This window comes from Thyridium curvatum (assembly GCF_004353045.1).
Source record: "Thyridium curvatum strain D216 chromosome Unknown NODE_33_length_396248_cov_80.180210, whole genome shotgun sequence".
NCBI classification, from domain to species: domain Eukaryota; kingdom Fungi; phylum Ascomycota; class Sordariomycetes; order Thyridiales; family Thyridiaceae; genus Thyridium; species Thyridium curvatum.
This window is the reverse complement of record NW_022156788.1, coordinates 145080-159791: the sequence shown is the minus strand read 5'-3', so window position 1 is coordinate 159791 and position 14712 is coordinate 145080. Positions and strand designations below refer to the sequence as shown.

General features: G+C 59.0%; 2 protein-coding genes across 2 annotated transcripts; one reads left to right on the top strand and one right to left on the bottom strand.

Annotated features, from left to right (window-relative positions):
• Positions 1-341: 341 nt before the first annotated feature.
• Positions 342-2264, bottom strand: E0L32_006013 (uncharacterized protein; the record flags this gene model as incomplete). Its single annotated transcript, XM_031140599.1, has 1 exon — positions 342-2264. The coding sequence occupies one exon, from the start codon at positions 2262-2264 to the stop codon at positions 342-344; it is 1923 nt and encodes a 640-aa protein (XP_030995253.1).
• A 6262-nt stretch (positions 2265-8526) lies between these two features.
• E0L32_006012 (uncharacterized protein) lies at positions 8527-13335 on the top strand (the record flags this gene model as incomplete). Its single annotated transcript, XM_031140598.1, has 1 exon — positions 8527-13335. One exon carries the CDS (start codon positions 8527-8529, stop codon positions 13333-13335), a length of 4809 nt encoding a protein of 1602 aa, XP_030995252.1.
• Positions 13336-14712: the final 1377 nt, after the last annotated feature.

Below are 14712 nucleotides of genomic sequence, written 5' to 3'. Positions count from 1 at the left end.
GTTTTGGTCTTCCCCGTTCTCCAGTGCTCAGAAACCAAAAATAATAAGAAAAAAAAAAACAAATGCCGAATGCTAATGCAAGCAAACCAAGCTCGAAATCGTAAAAGGTCGTATGCATTCCCTCGAGAACGAAGAAAGCCAGAAGAGCCCAAAAAGCCAAACGGGGCCATGCCAAACGCCAACCGTGTTTGCGTTGAAGTGTTTTCCCGAAGACGAGATCCCAAGTGTGAAAGGAGGAAGACGAGAAAGGGGCGGGAGGAACCCTCCCCAGGGGAAAAAAAAAACGTATATAGCAAACAACTCCCCCAAACGATAAAACGAAATACTCCCCCCTCTCTCTCTCAGATCCCCCAACTGCCTCGCCTCTCACGGACGCCCCAAGCCAGAGGGCTGATGCTGTCCAGATCAGGGTGCTGCCGCGCCCACTCAAAGATGTACTCCTTGAGCGCCCTCCACCGGGGGCACTTCTTCTCGTCGCCGCTGCTCCCGCCGCTCCCGCTGGACGTGCTACTAGCGCCGTCCCTGCTATCCCCGCCCGAGTCGTCATCGTCGCCGTCGACCATCATGATGTGGCCCTTGGGCCCGCCGATCCCGTCCATGATGCTCTCGTCGCTGCTCTCGAGGTCGTCGACCGACATGCGCGCAATCTTGGACAGCTCGTCGTCGTAGAAGCGCGCCATGGCCGGGTAGCCGAGCGACAGGTAGTTGTAGACCTGCGTCACGAACGCGTCGGTGAACTCGGCCGCGATCTTCTCCTCGAGGTCCGCCGCCGCCTTCTCCTTGCGCAGCCGCTCGTCGAGGCCCATGAGCATGTGCAGGCCCTTGGCCTCGCCGTGCCGCGTCCGGTGCTCCGGGTTGGCGCTGCTGCTGCCGAGGTTGTGCCCGGCCGACATGCACCCCGTGGCCTTGGGCGAGGGCTCCTCGCTCATCGCCACGGGCGCCGTGCCGAACGCCGCGGCGAAGGGGTCGCCCGCGCCGTGGGCCTGCGGCAAGGGGGTCGCGATCATGGCCGGCCGCTCGATGCGCGCGAGCCACTCCTTCTTCTCGGGCGAGTAGCAGTAGCCCTGCCACAGGCCCTTCTGGCCCGTCACGTCGCGGTGCGTGTCCTCGCCCGCCACGTCCGGGAACGGGTGGTCCGGCTCCATCTTGGTCTGCTTGGGCGATGGGCACCGGCGGAAGACGAGGTCCTTGCCCAGCATCGGCGGCGACGCCCGCGTGCGCAGCTTGTGGTACTCGCGGTCGGCGACGAGGTCCCGGTTCGCGCCGCGGAAGCCGCTCAGGGGCGCCCCGAATGGCGCGCGGTGGTTGCGGAAGCCCGTCTCGGGCGGGAGCTTGGACGCGGGGATGTAGGGCATGCTGGCCGCCTGGCCCGCCGGTGCCGACGGGATGTAGGGCATCAGGCTCTCGCCGATGGGTCGGGCGGGGGGCGGCTCCTCGGACGGGTCGAATGGGGCCGAGGGGGCCTCGCCAATGGTCTCCAGCGGCTCCTTGGGAATCAGCGGCATAAGCGACTCGCCAATCGGGCGAACGACGTCTCCCGACGCCCTCCTGTGCGTCGTCCAGAGCGGCTCCTCAGGCGGGCTATCTATGCTCATCCTGTCCAGCTCCAGCGTCGACATCCTCGCCTGCTCCAGGTGTTCGTGGTGCTCCTGCATCTCCTTGACGGCCCAGCCGACGTCCTCCTCCGACGAGTCCCGTCTCGAGTGCCTCGAGGCCCGGGTGCCTCGCATCGGCGTCCTACCCCGCGAGTCCGTGCTGCTCTCATCCTCGGATCCCTCCCGGACAAAGAAATGCTCGGCGCCGCCGGCTCTGGCGCGGCTGTTGGGGAACGCAGACAGGGCCTGCTCCTGCAGCAGGCGCTCCCGGTCCCGGGCGAGCTGCTCGAAGAGCTGGGCCGCCGTCTCGTCGTCGCACGACTCCCGCCTTCCATTGCTGGGTATTCTGCTGTGTCGCCTCTTAGAGCGAGGAGCGTAGATGTGCTTGGTGTAGGGGGTGATGTCGGTCTTATCGACTGGTCTCGTGGCCGGGCCGGTGTCACCGAGGCGGCGGGATCGGCGAGTCGACTCGATGAGCTGAGGGGCAAAGCGGCGCTTCTCTTTCTTGGGCTGCTCCTGCTCCTCGAGGAATCTCGGGGGTGGTGAAGGTGATCGGGGTGAGGGCTCCGGGGTCAGCTCTGCGGCAGGACCGCCTTTCCTGTATCGCTCAAATGTTGTTTCTATCGGTATCGGCGCGAACCGCCTTTTCGGCGGTGTGGATTCAGACATGCTGAATTCACACAAATGGATGGTTCCTTTGGTGAATTATTAGGGTGTGTGTTGTGAAGTGGTCTGTGATGCGTCAAGAGTCTGGCTGTAGAGAAGCACAGGCTGAGACAAAGGCCTGGCTGCAATTTGCCGGAGGGGGTGTCTTCTTGTTCTGGTTCCTCTTTTTGACCGAGTATGGCAGCTCTGACTCGTGAAGTTTGGAGCGTGTAGTTTCCTAGCTTCACAGCATTATGGACAAGGCATTGGAATACCCTGAGGATCAATTCTAATTGCCAGCCGGTGTCCTCCCCACAAGGCAACAAACACAGAAGGAAGGGGGAAGAAAGAAACGAAACGAAGTGTCAGTCGCTCAGTCAAAGGAAGCACAGGAAAAGAATGGACGATGTTGCTATGGCGGGGGATGGACAAGGGATCGGGGGCGGTCACAAGGTCACGGTGAACGCGGGTTGATAAATGCCACCCCAATTCACTAGAGTTGCAGCCCGGACATGGGAGGACAGGGTAGGGAAGGTGGGATGGGTGTATAGCGAAGGGGCATGGACAGTGCATATACAGTCTGCGGGTGGCTCTGCTTCAGCCTCACTCAGCAGCAACAACTGCCCCCATTCTTCTGACGAGTCAACGAGTCAAGCGAGTCCACTCCCATCTCGAACTGCCTCCGGGCAGGTCACAGGTAGGAATACAGTGTTGATGACTATCAGGCAGACGGACTTGGTACATCGTCTGGTCTCATCCCTCGAGTACCTCGTTGCAGGCTGCTTGCAGGGACACCACCCGCCAGTGCCACGGACATCAGCTCTGATTTGCTGTCATTTTACCACCCCACTGACCCCCTGGCAAGCCCGTATCGCTAATGCTATTACTGGTACCTCTCTGGATCCCCGACCCTGACATCATCGCCACCAGCAGACCAAGCACTTGAGCATTAGCGGTGCAGGAACTTGGCTGATAACGCCAGCGCCCATGCCAGTGGCCTTCCGCTAGGTATTACCTGTTTGTCCAACAGTAGCACTACTGCTGCTCTGGCGCACCGACGTGCATTAGATCTGAATAACTCCATTCATCTCGCGCCATTGGGATGACATGCCTGCAAGAACTGTTGCTTCCATGCAAGCTGATGGGCATTCCCTCGGTGGTTTTCTCGTTGTTGAACACAAAAGTAGGTGAGTAAGGTATCTCTGGCAACGCCGAAGCCCAACTTCCGCCATTCCAAGGAGCCCAACGGGCGGTGGATGTGCCGGCGTGGGTGTGACCAATGTCAAGAGAAAGAAAAAGTCGCCGCCGTTGAGACACAGATCCGAATTCCAGGTAAGGTACGCAAGACGCTGGGACACTGGGACACGAGGACACCCAAAATTACAACGCCCTGAGCTACTGAGCTAGGTACCGCCGGAACGAGGGCTCCTCGTCACCTGGAAGCCCCTTCCGGTGTCCGGCGCTCGTTAGTCTGGCCCAAAACAGCGCCGGAGCACCCGCTTTGGGGGGGCTGAGCAGCCACCATCACCCATGGTTTGGGCCCTTTTGTCTGCCCAAACACAGGGGCCACGTAACTTGTAGGTCAGGTTGTGGTCGACACGAGGCAAAAAGGGGAACAGGAGACCTGGACTAGAGAGAGGCAATCTAGTTAGGAGAAATTGCCCAAAAGTATCCACGGAGACATCTGGCAAGCTGAAGTCTCTCACGATGAATGGCCCTGGCCCCCCCAGTCCAAGGAGCGCTGGGGCGAGGATGGAAAGAGGTGCAGGCAGTGCCGATCATCGGCAGTGGCTTGACCGCCACGGAGAAGGATCACGCACGGTTGGGGGTTTGGGGGTCACTTTGCTTCTTCCCCCCTCACTCACAGCGATTAAGAATGTCTCAAATTGCCCAGGGTAACAGCTCTCTCCTGACATCTTGAGTTTAGTTTGCGCTCTCTGTCTCTCTCGCACTCCCACGCAGTGGGACTTTGGGCCCTTTGCTGCCCAGGCGGTCCAGACCAATTTCTTACGTGTCCAAGCTAGTTGCTGCAACTTCCCTGATAACTAACTAATCCTTGGAAGCCGGAGACCCATCGCGCCAGCGCGGCAGCAAGGCGGCGGAGAACAGCGCAAGAACCCACTGCTTCCCATTCCCAATGCTACCCTAAACCGTGGGTTCTCTTCTGCGACTTGGACGCGCTATCCGATCGGTAGTTGAAAGAGGTATAGCTAGTCCAGGAGTGCAATCGAGGCCCACGGCTTTCCAAGAGCAAGAATGGCCTGCATTTCGAAGTTCTTGACACAAAGTGCCCGCTCCAGACGCTTGCCCGGGATCGGGATGTAGGAGCCGGCGAGTAGCGTCCTGCGCTCGGCCGCTTACCGCCTACCGCTCTCTAGCCAGAACTCCACCTCCCGTCAAACTACACCGCAAAGGTCTGGTTATTTTCTTGAAACAACGTCGTCCGACATCGTGTAAAGATGCCCGGATCTGGTTGAAGGACAGAGTGGAGGAACAGGAGGTTGGGAAGCAGCTCACGATGCCAGAAGGAGCCTCACCGCTATGATGGTGTCGCAACCACGTGCCTCTCAGCCCCTCGAGTATTTTCAGTATTTTGTCCGTGTCTGGTCAAGGGCCAAATGAGTCGTCCTGTATCCCCTTCTCAACCGAAAAGCCACCACAGCTTCTGACCTGCTCGTGATGTTTGGCCCCCGCATGCATGACACGGACGTTTTGAGACAGGGCAATCGAAAGCTGAACCTATCAAGATGAAAGGTCGGACATTTGGCCGAGTCCGCCCAAAAGGCGGTCAATCAAGCAGCCAAGACTGCGCTCTTCTCTCCTCTGCTGCAGAGTGTCGTGACGCTAGCTGGCTCTCAATGCTCGGATGCTTTCCGGGGTGCATGAGTTCGCTCGTTGAGAGTGTGTACCAAACTGGCAACTTGATTTGCCAGCTGCCTCTCGCCGATCGCCCAAGCCTGAGCACACCTCCCATGGGGAAGAAAAAGGAAAGAGCTCAGACGAGCAATGTCCGAGCTCGGTCATCACCATTCCTCTGCGATGGTATTGGTCGAAAGGCTCACGGACGGAGTTACGTACTGCCCGCTCGTCCTGCAACCTCTTTCTGCTCACCTTAGTCAGCTTCCGTAGCCGTGAACACAGTCAGGCAAATGCCGAACAGCGTATCGAGCCAGCGCGCTTCGACGATGCAACTGCCATGTCACTGCCGAAAGTCGTGATCGTCAGACAATACGTACTACAGGTTTGGTTACACGAAAAGGGTCCCTGCCTCGGTCACAGCAGAAGCAGCCGAGGTTGCCATGTCACACCCAGCGTCTCACAATGACAATTCCCAGGTTGATCAGAGAGGCTGGCAGTTGAGCTATCAGGCGTCGTGCAGGGTCAGAGCCAACGGGAGGCCGCTTGGCCTTTTTGGAAATCCCTGAATTTCAAGCTACACACGTAGCACAAGGCTGTCGGTTCGCGCCCGGCTGCAGTGGCCCTGCGCGTGGTTTAGATTGAGGTGTTCCTGACGGATAAATTGCCTGCCATACACACGTCTGCGGCACGTCTAACACTTAAGGAGGCATGTCAAGCGCTTGAGGGCTATGCAATGTACACAACCGGCTTGGCGATGGCTGACAGCATCGTGGTAGCCAGGTATGTACTTTGGAAAATGGAATATCTTTCTCGAGTGAGCTTCTCCGGGCTGGGAGCCGTGACGCCCAGAGACCAATATCAAACAATCAAGTCAAACTTACACGGCGCAGGCCGATCTGGCCGAGGGTCTCTCCAACTGGCCGACCCTTGGGTACAGCCCAGGTAAGCAAAGCAATCCCGAGCCCGGGTAAAAGTGATCGGTTTGTCCAAGGACACGGATTGAGCAAACAGGGAATTACATCCTGAAGAGAACCTGTTGGCGGGATCCAGGTTACATGCCTGTGGATGTCATTGCTAATCGGGTGCGCGCCGTGCCTTGGACAATTTTGACAGCGGGTCGCTCACAGCCCAGGCTCTTGCTTCGTCGGATATCAGGATCGCTGATTCTGTCGCTCTCTCTCTCTCTCTCTCGTGATAAACGGCTGATTGTAACCCTAGTTGTTGAGCTGCAAGCGCGCGTCGCCCAGGCGGGATGACGTCTACCTTGCCCTGCTTGCCGATGCGAGGTAGGATGGACGGGTGTTTCAGTGCAACGGGGACAAGGAAGATGGCGACATGGTGGACCGGGGGGGTTATCGATGGGGAGATGAGCAAGCTCGCTGCTCAAAGGCGAGAACACATGCGCCGAGTGGTCACAATCTCTTCTCATTTCCCGTTGATGATAGCTGAAGTGAGAGGCACAGATAGGCGGGCCTGTTTGAGACGGGGTCGTATGCGTGATTGCCAGCAATCTTGCGCAGTCTCCCCTCAAAAGGCGCTCAAACGACCAAATCCGGGTGGGCCCAGCGCCAGCCCGCGATAATAATCGTTCCCGGTGCAGCGAGAGTTCGGTAAACCTAAACTCTGCCCTGGGAGAGTTCTTCCCGGCAAGGGTGGCTCTGTGGCGGCTGGGAGGAAGGATAAAAAGGATTATGGAGAAACATTTGTTCTATCCCACGTTCCTTGACGGGGCATCCGTTCCCCTAGCCCAGGCTATGGTTCGTCCGTTTTAACGAACAAGGAAAAGACGGACTTCTGCCGTGCCGCCTTACCGCTCTGCCGTGCGTTCGTCTTGGGTCTCTCTGGCGGGCGTTTTAGCTGCATCGCGCGTCACGGATCGTCCTCCAGGAACAGGGCGGTCCTGCCTGTCTATGGCACGCGAGCGGCGGATGCTCCTTGGGCCGGAGAGAATTTTCGTGGTCAATCCTCTTCATTTCGGCCAGCCAATGCCAGCTCCGGGAGGGTGAGATATGGGACACCCTATCAAGCTGGTGAGGTAGCGCGGATTGGCTCAGCATGATGAGATGAGATAAGAGCAGTAGATTAACTGCCACACCCCAAGCGACCGAGACGCGTGTGGCTCTGACCGAGGTAGTGGCAGTGCCAGACATACGCTGCGTGTCAGACAGATAGTGACCGCATATGGTCGCGTGAAGAGTCGCAGCCTGGATGTTGACTGCCGGGACTCGCTGTGACTGTGCTTGCAGAGGCTGCAGGGTGACCTGTCGGAGCCAGGTGAATGAAGCACATCGGTGTAGATCATACGTGTGTGTGGTTGGGGTGAGAGGAACGGCGGGGATAGAGTTTTGATGGCTTGCGGTACAGGCCGAACCCAGAGCACAAGTGGCTATCCAGCACCCCCTGGCGATCATGAGACAGACAGCTGGACTACCTAGAAATACGGACTGCCATCAAAAAGTGGTGAGTGGAAAGGGAAAGTCGCGGTATCAAGGGAGAGGAAACACTGCCTTGTGAAACCAACCAACCAACCGGCCACGATCGCTTCTTTCTTTCTGTCTTTCTCACACACGCAACCACTCTGCTGATAGGGTTGACCATCCAGTCCTGGTCCAATTTCCAGAACCCCCTGTCTGGCGGGACGGCCGTTGTGCCACACTTGTCAGCCAACCCGGGAATCCGTGGGCCAGCCCAGCCAGCGTGGCCCCTGTCCGGCCCCATCCTTGGGCGATTGGGATTCGAGCCGGCTGGTTTCGCAAACAAGGTTTCGGGGGCATGAAAAGGGAAAGAGGCCTTGTGAAGGTCTTGGATGGGCCGGCAGCTTGCCCAGTCGGTCCTGTCATAGCCTGTCATCGATCGATCATCTCACGTACAAGTGCAAGTAGCTGCACGCGCAAAGCAAGCAACAGCCGCGACTGGGAGGGGATAAGTCGGCAACGCGGCAGGCGATCATCTCCTGGGCTGGACCTAAGGTGTCTCTATCCAAGAACCATGGTTATCAAGACAAAGGAAAAGGACTGAGTGGATTGATGATACAAGTACTTTGCTCTGCCAGCCAGCCAGCCAGCCAGCCATCCACAGCCATCGAGATTGCTCTGCGCAAACTCTCTTTTATTCACGCTCCCTCCCTTCCCTACCCCGGACGCCTCACACGTTTCGGCAGGAAGAAGAAAGACACACGCACACACACACACACACACACACACAATACATAGACACGAACCTTGACATACTGCGGACAGCCCTGATCTTTCTTTTCTCCTGTCTTCTCTCTTCCCACCTTCATTCAACACACATGCACATACATCAGCAATTTACCTGACCGACCTGCAGGGAATACGAGTCAAAGCTACTACGGAGTACACCACACACCACACTAGCAGCACCACACTACCGCTTCCCAAGTCCAGGTTCTTTTCTATAAGGGGACATGGCCCCAACCAAGGATGGGGCCGCCGTACTAGCCACCGCCTATGACGACACGAGAGACAGCGGGTCTCGCTCGCCAGCCTCAGCGCCCTCTTCGCCTGACACGAGCAGCCTGCAGTCCGCTGAATCGCCATTGACTTTTTCGTCGCCGCTGGCCCTGGCCGAGCAGTCCTACACGCCGCTGTCTCTGACCAGCAGCGACTTCGCTTCCTCTCCCTTTCCCATATCCTGCCCGTCCTCCGCCTCCTCTTCGTCTGCCAGCAACAACAAAAAGAAGGACCGCTACTACCACAACATTGCTGCTATTGCTTTGCTGGCAGAAAACGACGACGACGACAACGACGACGCGGGACGACAGGGCCATGCCGCAAACGAGAGCGGCCGACGCGACTCCAGCCAAACAAATTTTGCGCCGACGCCACCGCAGCGACCACCACATCCACCGCACCCGCACCCGCACCAGCACCAGCACCAGCACCAGCACCCGCACCAGCACTGGCATCAGGCCAGCAAGAGTCGCAGCAGAGCTGGGGACCGGGCCACACCCAGCAAAATGGCCGCCCAATCGCCCCCATCCCCAACGGCCGATGCACCTCAAGGGGGTCGGGTTCAGGGTCGCGATGCCCGGGCCTCGCCAAAATGCCCCGAAATGAAAAGTGACTCTACAAGCACAAGCATCGGCAAGGATGCAGATAATTCTTCAGATCTGTCAACCACTGCTGCATCACAATCAATAGGTGCTGCAAGCACGCCAACAGCCACGATCGCAACGGAAAGCAAGTCGCCGAACCCGACGATATCGGCTGAAGCAACTTCATCAGCATTGTCGACATCGACATCAGCTCCACCCCTATCGCAGGACCCTGCCAAATCGGCAAGAGACGAGAAGAACTCAGAAACACCACAGAGCAGTCAGCAGCTGAACCCTTCATCGCCTCGGCGGCCAAGCGCGCATTCCAGTCGGCCAGCTCCCTCCTCCACAGGCGATGCTCCCAAGGGGAAAGATTCTCAGGCCAACGCGACACATTCCAGCCAGACCTCAACAACGATAATACGCCCCAAATTCCTCGGCCACGAGCCACAGCCGCAAGCTACCCAGGGGAAGCCGGCATCTGAAAACCCTCCAGCAGCTGATCCAGCAGCGGACGATCACGACGCCCTCGGCCCTGAGCTCGTCAGGACCACCTCCTCCACGGCCAACACGCCCCTCATCCATCCCGTCCCCGACTTCGTCCCCAACGTCCGGGCCGGCGCCTTCCTCGGCAACATCGCCCAGCTCGAAGACATTGCCGAGCGCCTGTCTATGACCAGCTCCATCGAGGACGCGATCCGAGAAGAGCACCGCGAGCTGAAGAGGAGCGACAGCCGGAGATCGTCGATCCTCGCCGCCAGCGTCAAGAACCTCCACCCCGACCCCGATCCGCAAGAGACCTCCCCGACCTTCGCCAAGCCGACGTCCATCATCGACATCAACTCGACCGCACGGTTAGGGGGCTACTCTCCCTCCGGGTTCGTCATGTCTCCGGCTCACTCGCTGTCGAGCTCGAGGCTACGCTCGAGCAGCAAGGCCAGTGCCACCGGTCCCTTGTCCGTTAGTGGCGGTTCGGATCGCGTGGTCTCCCCTGAGGAGGGTACCTCTCTCATGTCTCGCCATGGTCCAGGCAAAGCTTCGGTCAGGAGCGTGCACTCCAACAAGCCAAACCTACCCGAGATTGTCGAAGACGAGCTCCCCGTCACGCTGACCCAGGACGCATTGGACGAAGCCGACAGGGCCGAGGCCTCGGGTGAACATCACGATGAAGATGAGACATTGCGCATCAACGCGTACCAGCAAATAGATATGGACTTCAGCTCGGGCCTAGGTCTGGGCTTGGATATGGACCTGACGCCCAACGCCGAGTCCTGGCCCCAGCAGCCCATGCTGGGACACAACAGCTACGACGTGTCGCCCATGTCCTTTGACGACCAGCAGACCCCGCAACAACACACATCCAACCCGATGGAGTATGCGATGCACTACGATGTGCCACAGCAGCAGCAGCAACGTCCGCAAGATTACGAGCGACCCACCACCTCGGGGTCAGGCGACACCTACGAGCAGACCCAAAATGCCTTTGGGGACTTTGACGGCGTCCACTGCGATCCTGACAGGGCCGACATGGCAGACCTGCCCGATGTCTTGATGGCGCAGTCTCAGGCTCAAGCACAGGCTCAGGACAAGCGAATGTCTCGCCCGATGCGCCCGGCTGCTCCTCGGCCCCAGTCGTACTTTGACATGGACACGGGACAGCAGATGCTGTACTACCCAGCTCGTGTCCCCGCCATGCTGAACCTGCCGCCCAAGCTGTCCAGAAAGCCCAAGGCCGATGAACGCAACGTCAGGCGATCTCAGGTACTGAGCGCCATGCCCATGGCTTCTCGGGAATCGCGCGTCTGGCTGCCTGATCCCCTCGAGGGTTCCATGGGAGGGCCTCTCATCGAGCCGGAGGAAGAGCAGCACAAGGACGACGCCTCGGCGGAACCTTCGCCAGCTGCGCGGCCCGAGTCGCAATTCCTCGATCACGCATCTCCCCGGGAGTCGGAGCCGTCGCCTGTCGTGGCCGAGGACGAGCCCCTCACCCAGGAGTTCCGCCGCCCGCAAAAGCTCGGCGACAAGCGCAAGTCGAAGATGTCTACCATGTCTGACATCCCGGCCGCTCTGCGCGCCTCGGCCTACTTTGACCTGCCACCCGCTCCGCCCCAGATCGAGATCAAGAACGGGTCTGCCATGGACACCCTCGACAGCATCCTCAACGCGTCTGCCGCCGCGCCGGTCAGTGCGTTTACCGACCACGCTTTTGCCGGCAAGCTGGGCAATGAAGTGTACGGTCTCGAGAAGAAGAGCAAGAAGAAGGCAGAGAAGGAGAAAGAGAAGGAGAAGGACAAGAACCATCTGCGCGCCAGCTCGACCAACCCGCTCGGCGACGAGAAGAAGCGCGGCTCGTTCTTGTCTCTGATGGGGCACACGAAGAAGAACAGTATGTCTTCAGGCCATCGGACCGTTATTGCGGCGGACGGAGCTGTGGACGAGAGACAGCGGTTGTCTTCCCAAGTGGATGGTGATGTCCTGTCTCCTACCTTCAGCGAAGCTGCAGCTGGCGGTGCTCTCGCACCCGGAGAGGACGAGAGGGAGTCGTCCTCTGAGGAAGAAGAGGAGGAAGAGGAGGAGGACGACGAAATGATGTATGATGGCGCACCTACCACCCTCCTCGCCGAGTTGCAGAAACGCAAGCACCAGCAGAAGATGCGCACTCGCCCTATCAACAAGGCCTTCCCGAACGGCATGCACTCGACCCTCCTGGAGCTCGACACCGTAGCCGAGATCGAACGCAAGCAGCGCAAGGGCAAGCGCATCAACCTCGCCTGGGAGGACCCCAACGCCAACCCGTACGCCGAAGGAGAGGACGACGAGGACGTCCCGCTCGGCATGCTCTACGCCGCCAAGGCCGCGGGCAACAACGACATCTCGGCCGTCGCGGCCGAGATCAACCGGCCCCTGGGCCTGATGGAGAAGAAGGAGCTCGAGGACAGCGAGCCCCTAAGCCGGAGGCGCGACCGGCTGCAGGGCCGCGACCCGGGGCCGAGCATGTACCTCGGCAACGGGCTTGGGATCAACAGCCTGCCCAACCGCCAGAGCATGATGACTCTCACGCCGACCATCGCCGCGCTCAACAGGAACGGCGCGCTGGGCAACGGGCCGCAGGGAGGAGGAGCACCCACTGTCATCGTCGAGCCCGAGGAGGAAGAGGTCGAGGGCGAGTCCCTCGCGGACCGCATGCGCCGCCTCAGGGCCCGCGAAGAGGAAGACAGCCCCCTGCCGCTCGCACGGCCCGTCAGCCGCGCCTTCTCGGCCGAACTGCTCAGCCAGTTTGGGGACCCCGAGGAGGACAAGGCCAAGAGCGAAGCGGCTGCGGACAAGAACAAGACGAAGAATGGCGCCGGCACGGGCGGCCAGCCCGAGGAGGAGGAGACGCTGGGCCAGCGGCGCAAGCGCCTGCAGGCCGAGAAGGAGGCGCGCGACCGCGAGATGGGCGGGCTGGCCGTCAACGCGGGCGCGCTGCACGCGCTGACGGGGTCGGACCGCCTGTCGCGCCGCCTGTCGATGGCGGACGTGCTGGGCGCGCACCCGGCCGACGACCCGAGGGGCGCCGTCGACCCCCGCGAGCAGGAGAGGCTCCGCCGCGAGGAGGCGGTCGCGCAGTCGGCGCGCGAGAAGCAGGAGCGCGTGCGGCTGGCGCGCCTGCAGGCGCAGCAGGATGCCGCTGCGGCGGCGGCCAACAAACCTTCGGGCTTCATGGGCGGGAGGTTCAATGACGGCACGGGAGGCGGGTGGGGGGCCTCGGCGGGCGCGGTGAATGGGGATGGGCCTGGCTTCGGGCGGTGGGCTAGCCAGGCTGGCGGTACGCAGGGGACGAATCTCGGCGGCGGCGGTGCTGGCGGTATGATGAATGGCTTCAACCCGAGGCAGAGCGTCGCGATGAGTGGGTATGGTATGCCTGTGCAGATGCCGATGCAGCAGCAGCAGATGCAGATGCCGATGCAGTTTCAGCAGCCACAGCAGCAGCAGATGATGATGGGCGGGATGAATGGGTATGGGTACCCCGGCGGCGGCATGAATATGGGCATGAACATGAACATGAATGGGGTGTACGGCGGGATGGGCATGGGTATGGGCATGGGCATGGGCGGCGCGGGTATGATGCCTATGCAGCCTTCGCAGGGCCAGCAGCTCGATAGGGTTGAGCGGTGGAGGCAGGGGGTTCAGCCTTGAGTGTCTTACTTCAGAGGATGCGGCAGGTCTTGATGAGACGGAGCCTTGTGCTCTCTTCCAGATGGATGGGCATCTCTGGTGGTGTGTATACATACGCATACATATCGAGGGTTGAAGAGGAGGGACTGCGGAGTGCTGTCTTCCTCGGCATGAGGACCTTCTTCCGTTCCTCTACGGGGGCTCTCCCGTCGTTTCAAAAGGGCTCTTTTCTTTTGTTCAGCCACACATGCATTACACCACACTTCCTTCAGCATAGCAAAGGGCGTTTCCTTTTTTTTTTTTTTACCCCTGTTCAAAAATGAAAAGACTACACTGCGAAGCATTTGCATGCATTGCACTGGTTGTCTTTTCACCTGTACCCCCAGCAGAGCATTTACACGTGGTAGGAATAGAATAGGGAGCGGATGAATATTAATACGATAGTCGTCTTGTGATACGGTACCGTACTTTGTGAGGGTTGTGGATGTGATATTATGCATGATTGAGGTTGTCATTGTGCTCAGGTTTGGTGGTGACTCGACTTCGGGCGGGCTGAGGGTCTAGTGCTGCGGTGCTTTGATCTGGGAGTATTTTATTGTCCTCGGACTCGAGGCTTTGCTTGACCATGGTGTACTGGGATGCTGACCATATTCAAGTCTCCCTTGGCCGAAGAGGGGAGGGAGCGACAAGTCTTGTCGAAGCCAGTCACACCATTCTTTACTATTAACACCCGGATCATGATTGCCCGGTCCCAGCACTTTGAGACACTGTGATAAACCACATTGTCTGACCACACACATGTACATTAATTCATTTCTTCACATAAAGTTCCATTGACTCCATTCACAGCACTTTCTGCATCATTCAAACGAGGCCCTTCCAAGCCTGGGTGGCGGGCTGAAGTGGGCCCTGCCCTGCTTGGAGTTGAAGAATGGGATGAAATTTGAGTCACAGGTTGACTGAATCTGAAATAACGAAGTGGACGTAACTGGGAAGTGACCTGCAAAGTTTTGACAAGTCTCTAGCTCATATGTAAATAGTACCTCCCCTTTCGTGCCGTCCACCCGCGAATCTATATGTACATGTCACCAGCCAGTTTGAGAGTTTCTGAGCCGCAACCCATCACCACCAACTCGTGTCAACCACGCGCTCCTGAATTAACAGGTTTACCTTCTAGTACCTTCGAAAAGGAATCAAAATACCAGGAGCTTCCGAGCTTCAGCCGAACTTCAGCCGTTTCAAGGCGGTCACTGGAGGCAAGAGCGCACCTGCAAACGCTCTGGGCGCCTATATATACTCGCCTTTCTCCCACCAACGTTCCTTCCTTCTCTTTTTTCTTGGCTCCTCAGATCATCCACACTTTCGTCCTCACTGATCCGAACTCCTATATCCCCACCC